The sequence below is a fragment of the Danio rerio genome, chromosome 18 (genome assembly GCF_052040795.2).
Source record: "Danio rerio strain M-AB ecotype USA chromosome 18, GRCz13ab, whole genome shotgun sequence".
NCBI classification, from domain to species: domain Eukaryota; kingdom Metazoa; phylum Chordata; class Actinopteri; order Cypriniformes; family Danionidae; genus Danio; species Danio rerio.
Window position 1 is genome coordinate 11,634,088 of NC_141038.1, and position 6,939 is coordinate 11,641,026.

The 6,939-nt window shown below is 42.6% G+C and overlaps 1 protein-coding gene across 2 annotated transcripts; it reads right to left on the bottom strand.

The window, feature by feature from the left end:
• Positions 1-2,350: 2,350 nt before the first annotated feature.
• On the bottom strand, positions 2,351-6,728 carry lrrc4.2 (leucine rich repeat containing 4.2). Of its 2 annotated transcripts, XM_087292362.1 has the most exons (2): positions 5,695-6,728; positions 2,351-5,580 (listed from the first exon to the last, which is right to left on the bottom strand). In XM_087292362.1, exon 2 carries the CDS (start codon positions 5,457-5,459, stop codon positions 3,525-3,527), a length of 1,935 nt encoding a protein of 644 aa, XP_087148488.1. In that variant the 5' UTR covers positions 5,460-5,580; positions 5,695-6,728; the 3' UTR covers positions 2,351-3,524. The 2 variants fall into 2 exon arrangements, with proteins under 2 accessions (XP_087148488.1, NP_001093494.1); NM_001100024.1 differs by lacking the exon at positions 5,695-6,728 and having other exon boundaries at positions 3,525-5,459.
• Positions 6,729-6,939: the final 211 nt, after the last annotated feature.

Here is a 6,939-nt window from a genome sequence, read left to right on the forward strand (position 1 = left end):
CCAAGCACACGTCCTATGCCCCATATGGTCTACAACCCAACAGGTTGACAAATCTAAGCTTGTTTTTATAAAAAAAAAAAAAAAAAAAAATATATATATATATATATATATATATATATATATATATATATATATATATATATATATATATATATATATATATATATATATATATATATGCGTATAATTAATGATAATAATAATAATAATAATAATAATAATAAAATTAATAATAATAATTACAACATACAAAAGCAAGTTGTCATGATGAATGAACTGAACAAAGCCCCCCGAATTGAAGAAGGCATGGAGGCAGTGGTTTTTATATTTATGTAGAAAAAAAATTGTAACATTTGAATTCTTTTTTAATTATTTGTAAAGATATTTGCGTATCCCTGCACATCCTGTGTGTCATAAGCAGTGTGTAAGCAAGGCACACAACTAACACACTCTCCGCTGGACTTAAGACCTGCTTTCAGCTGGTGACTGGTCAATTGCGCAGTCAATTTTAGTCCCTCAAAATAGCAACATGCCAACAATGCGCCTCCTTTCTAGACCGGAACACCCATGAGTCCACAAAGTGGTGCAAATGGATTTGCTATTTAAACAACATGGTGCAAAACGTAAAAATTACAGTTGCGCTGGTCTGAAAAAAGCAATAAATTGCGCTAAACAAGTCTTGCGCATTATTGCGCCGGGTGTATGAATGACGGCCCTCAGTCTTAATGTAAAAAAAATGGTCCAAATGTGATTTTTAATTAAATGAAATCAACATAAAAACAATCTGTACATCTTAAAATACCTGACGTATGCGTTAAAAAACACTTTTTAAAAGATTTTAAAATTTACCATCTTTGTCACAGACCCATTCAACGTTTATAGCTGATATATTTCAACATATACATACAAATCTGTAATTAAATTGATTAAATAAAAAATAAACATATATATATATATATATATATATATATATATATATATATATATATATATATATATATATATATATATATGCAATATTTCAAAATATATTTGGTGGATAAGTAGTTTACTTATATTGTCTTATTTCAGATTCTATGCGAGTTCAAGTCAGACCTGAAATCAGCAATTCAATAGAAATGAAAGTAGCTTTCTACATAGGTAACATGAGAACAAAAAGTAATAACAGTCCAGAGTATGAATGTAAGGCTCATTTGCTTCCTGAAATGCAGTTCATCTTAACTTGATCCTGGCATTACCATAAAAAAGAGATCTGCCATTTTGGCCATATAACCCAACCATAAAAGCCATGTCACATCAACCTACTCAGAACGAGTCCTACAGGCATTAAAGATTAAATTTACAAGCCTCATCATCCACAGATACAACACCGCAGTGCGCTATAAAGCCTCTTTCCTCTGAATAATGTAAAAACATAAGAACATGTAATGGTCTAAGGGTGTTTGTGTGTGTGTGTATCATTGCAGCGCTTTGGTGGTGGGTGTGCTTTGGCCTGGCTCTGTTCTCCGAGGGCAGTAAATTGCTGTGTGAGAGGGAGGTAAAGGCAGGGTTACTGCAGCCACAGATCTACAGATGCCCCTGCCCTTGATTACAGCCTCTGTCCCCCATACTAAAAGATGCTCAGCATAATGGCACATTAGTGTCCATCGGAGCCTAAAAATGCTCCTTCTTTGCATGACGCCAAGAGAAAATAGCCTAATCTTTAGTGGCAGTCTATTCAACACATGCAGATTTTATGATGAATGTTGTGGTTAGCAATAACCTCATTTAGCATTTTATTTTAACCGCTTTTCAGAATAATGTTGCATATATTAAGGGACATCTTTTCATGGTAAACTTGCTCCATTTAAACTTCTAGTTAGGGTGAATGCTTCATCTAAAAATGACCTAAATCCTAACCCTCAAATGCATATCTTCCAACTCAGTCTCTCTCCCTCTCAGCCTCTAATTTGGTGGATGTCGCAGGTTAAGCAGATCAATAAAGGATCGTATTAAATGCTGCACTCAACCCTCTTCACATATGCTTCAACTGAAGCACACAGGCAAGCCGTAACTTTGCTTTAAATGAGCATGTTTCACATAGGATTTCATCATTAAGCACTGAATCAGGAAACTAGGCTGATTGGTATGTGTGTGTACAAGCATGAAGCCATCGGTATTAAGACGTCACAGCATTGCATGAGCTAGAAATTTGACCATGTGACAGTTCATTTACTGTGTGAAACGAATTCACCATATCAGTGAAATCAATTTCTCAAAATGACAATGAAGCAAAGTATTTGCTTCATAAAACCTCTCAGGAATTGCAGAATAATTAAGACAATGGTTGAAAAAAGACAAGAGGGAGTAGTTTAGATTAGAGAAATACAAACCAAATGTTTTGTTTTTTTATTGTTGTAACCTCTGTAGACTCCTCATAAAAATAGTGTTGCTCAAAATAAGGACAAAAGAAAATTGCTGTTGGAACGATCTCCATGAAGGAAAGTCTGTAATAATTCACACATTCATTTAAATCCCTTTCTTAATAAAGAAATCGTGAAAACATGTTAATGTGAACCAGCAGCAAACCATCTTATCACAGCAACCGTCTCATACAGTGAGTCTCACAATCTGACATCCATTTGAGCCCTTGCACAACTAATCTGAGGCAACTGTTGTAACGCATTTACTAGATTAGCCCTAAAAAGCCACTCAACTCATAATTAACGCAATACAGGATTTGAAAGGAACAGGAAAAGCAATTGAAATCCAACTTATGAAACTGGATGGAAAAACCACAGGGTAGTCAATCCGATTTACCAAAACCCAAGAGGAACATCAGAGTAATAGTCAGAAGGTTAAACTCAAAAAGCAAGCAGGGTGTCTGTTTTGGAAACATATAGTTAAACGCTTGCTGCAAAACTATGGCGCAGCCCAAAAAAAAACCCCATTTGGCCGAGAGCCGCAGAACAGCAGACTCTGTAAATCCAGCTGCTCCGTTCTCTCTTGGTGTCCATTCTGTGTTTTGCAATGTTTTGTTTCTTATCTCTTAAGCCAGTATCATTTATTGCATGTGTAATGTTTGGCACAATACAAATTCTTGGTGCTTTTAGAAGATAAGCCTTTAAAGATTAATCAGTGGACAGTTTTTTACTTCTTAGAAAGTTCTGTATAAATGGGACTTTTACTGCATCATGTACAGCAGGGTCTAAAAATCACAGGTTGCCCCCTTTCTCAAACAAATCTGTCTCCATTTGCGGTGTTCTATCAGCATCATCACATTCCCATCTTAAATAGGAGTTACAAGTTAGAAAATAGTTTAAATTCATTTTCATTTTTATATAATCTGTTTTTTTGTATCATCCCATAGCGGATTAATTCATATATTTATATTAATATATTTATGTATAAGCATGTACAAGAAAAACAGTCTCGTTTTTGCACTGGGTACAAAAGTAATCGCTGTCTTTTTCTGTTGTGCATTCTATTGCATGTTTTCATGAAGAACAGAATAAAAGACCGAGCAGGAGAAGGCTGTGGGAATGTTATATCTGTGTTTCCTGTACCTTCTCCTTTGTGTGAGTTTTGATCAGGTAGGGTTCAGGGATGGTGCTGATGGTCATGGGGCGGGAACGGTGCAGGGAGTTACCAATGTTGTTCTCTGCCCAGGGAGCAGAGTGTGCTGGTCTGTAGGAGCTGGGTTTGTAGGTGCTGTTGTGATCTCTCAGGCTAGGTAACATCATCCCACATTCACCTGGTATACTTGTCCCTGCATGGGTGGTAGAAACATTCTCATCCATCTGAATGGCCTCCATAGTCCCAGAAGCTGCCACCGTGCTTCTTTGCTGGTGCCGTTTACGCAGCTTGTAGAAAGCAATGAGCATGACCGCAGCAAGCAGAGTGACTGCCACAAAGCAGCCAATGATGATCTTGGTTGTCTTCATGACCTCGTCAAGACTGGCTGGTGGACGTGTTGTTCCACGTACAGTCGGCACGGAGACTTGCCGGGGCGTTTGAAGTAAAACGGTCGGTGTAGAGATAAAAACAGGCTGAAAGACGGAGGGGGAGGCGGTTACCGTCTTTGGCTTGATCACTTCCTGTGAGGTGGGCTCAACTTCCTCCACTGTTACAGTAGTGAAGTAACTAAGGTTGGAAGTGTTAAGCTCAGCCGCAGTCACATTCAGGTAGGCCGATGCATTGGAGTTGCCAGCCATGTTGGTCACCATGCAGGTGTACACACCTGTATCTGCTGGCAGCACATTGGAGAAGTTTAGTGTCCCATCATTGAGCACTGATATCCGCGGGTGATTTGACCCATGGGTTAAAACTGTTCCATTAGGCAAAAGCCATCTAACTGACGACATGGGGGCTGTGCGACATTTTAGTTCAGCTACACGTTCAGCAGAGATGTTAAGATCCCTTGGGGCATCCAGAATGAAAGGTGCTGAGCACTGAAAAGTGCTCTGGTCTACCTCCACTAGGTAGCGTCCTCGTAGGTAAGCAGGGGTGTGACAGCGGCCGCAACAGGTGGAATTTGTGGGAATGTACTCCCTCAGCCACCAGGCCAGCCATACAACATCACAGTCACACCTCCAAGGGTTATGGTGCAAATGGAGCTCCACCAGGTAACTCAGAGGTGCAAAAAGATCATGGGGCAAAGAGCTAAGGTTATTATGAGCCAGGTTGAGCTCAACCAAGGCTGTGACATCATCAAATGCATTTCTCTCTATAGTGGTGATCCGGGAGTTCATAATCCACAGCTTTTTCAAGGATTTCAAACCCCTGAAGGATCCAGGTTTTAACTCTGGGAAGTAGTTCTCGGACATCTCTAGCTCCTCCAGCCCCACCAAAGGGGTAAGAACTGGCATCTCCCGCAGATTGCACATTCCAAGGTTTAAGTATTTCAAGTTGTGTAATCCCTCAAAAGCACCCTCAGAAATATACTCCAGCTTCCTTAACTCTCCCAAATCCAGACGCATTAGAGAGGGAACGCGGTTAAATGCGTAGGAAGGTATGCTTTCAATAGGGTTGCTCCTGAGCCATAATTCTCGCAGTTTAGACAAGTACTCGAAAGCGCCACTTGGGATCACTGTCAGTCGGTTGTCAAACAACTCCAGTGTGTTGAGGCTGTTGAGGCCACTGAAGGCCCCCACCTCAATCTGTCGAATAGAGTTCCTGCCCAGTTGCAGCACCTCCAGGTGACGGAGGTGCTGGAAGGTGCCTGCTTCAATTGTCTCTATGCTGTTCTCCATCAGGTTTAAATGGCGTGTGGTGGCAGGGATGCCCGGGGGCACTCGAACCAGGCTGCGCCTGGTGCACACCACCTTATTGGACACGTTACTACAGAAACAAACACTAGGGCAGGTCAGTTGTCCGGAGGGGGCGGCGCTCACACTCCACGATCGCACCATGAGGTAGACTGCACAGAGCAGGGCTGCGTTCCAGGCACGGTGCACAGTTACCTGCCACAAGAGACTCATGATGTGGCGCGTTCATAATTCAACATCGTGTGGGGATTCGGCTGGGGAACGGAGAACAGTGGCCCTACCCTGGTTTGAGCAAGACTCTGCATCTGTTTGCCATCGACAGTGCAGGATGGTGCTGCGTTAAACACAGAGAGGGAAAGAGAGGGAGAGATGGGGGGGAGAAAAAGATGAGTGGAGAAGGGAAAAAGCTGACCTACAGAATAAATATGTTCAAATAGAAGGCACTTACCTCATTAGCTCAAAGTTGTTCTTAATATAATCCTTTATTTTGAAGCAAAAGCCCAGCACTGTTCACTCATGTTTTCCTGCAAGACATTTTCAGCTGTTTCTTCTTCATAAAAGTAAAGTGGATCATGAACTGATTTGACAAAATGGCCCCTATTAATTCCAGAGAGAAGTGGCATTCAGTGAAACTGGTTCAAGGGGTAAGGCCCAGTCAGCTAAGCAGGTGCACGGATCCAGTCAGCTTGGAAAAGATCTCCTCTCAGCTCCCCCATTGATTGTCCTTGGAAGGCGATGCTGAATACCACTGAACATTTTTCACAAGACTCCATTGCCGAAGTACATGCACATTAAACCAAGGAAAATACAAAAAGAAAGGAAAAGAGAAAAGAAAAAAGGGGAAAAAGTCTTCTCAAATTCGTCCTTCCCTCTTGCAGAAGAGTAAGCCGCTTTTTCTTAGTTTGTCATCGTCCAGCCCCCATGACACTTGTTCAGCTGATTAGCCGTGCGTTGATGAATCCAAAAAGGCTAACAGACGCACACTGCGGTCATTCCGTCTTGCTTTTTTAACTCACTCCGCTCTCCTGTCTGTCGCTGTAGCAGCTGCGGACTGCCGCGTGCACAGTTAGCAATAATCCATCAATTTCTCCAGAGGGGGGCTCGGGGGTGGTGTTGCGGGAGCAGAAGGGGGGAGGGGGAAGGAGGACGGGGGGAGCAGCAGCAACAGCAGCGCAGCAGTGGTGAAGCTCTCTCCCTGTCCGCCGATCGTTTGCTCCTCGTGCTCTCTCTCTCTCTCTCGCACTCTTTCTCTGTCTGGCTTCCTCTCTCTCGTTCTTCCTTTCTCTCTCTTTTCAGTGTCAGGAGGAAAAAAAAGGATTGATTCTGCTGTGTGACGTGCAGCTAATTTCTGAGAGATACCTTGCAGAGGATTCCGGAGTTTGCCCTCCCTCCCCCCGTTGTGAATCCTGCGGTATTCCTTTATTTTCCCTTGTCTTGAGGTAGTAAGTTGTGGCAGTTCGCCTGCTCTGGCTGTGAGGCTGCGGGTTGGCAGCAGCTCTGCAGTGGGAGGTGGGCAGCAGAAACGCACACGAGGGAGAGAGAGAGAGACGCGCAAATACACTCGCGCACACGCGCAGCAGAGAAGACCGTCAACGGCGACAGTGGCAAGAGCAGCGGTCCTCACCTCCAGCGCTCACCCTCCTCTCTGTATTTCTCTCAGTGTGACTGGGTTGCAGGCGGCAGAGTCTTTCTC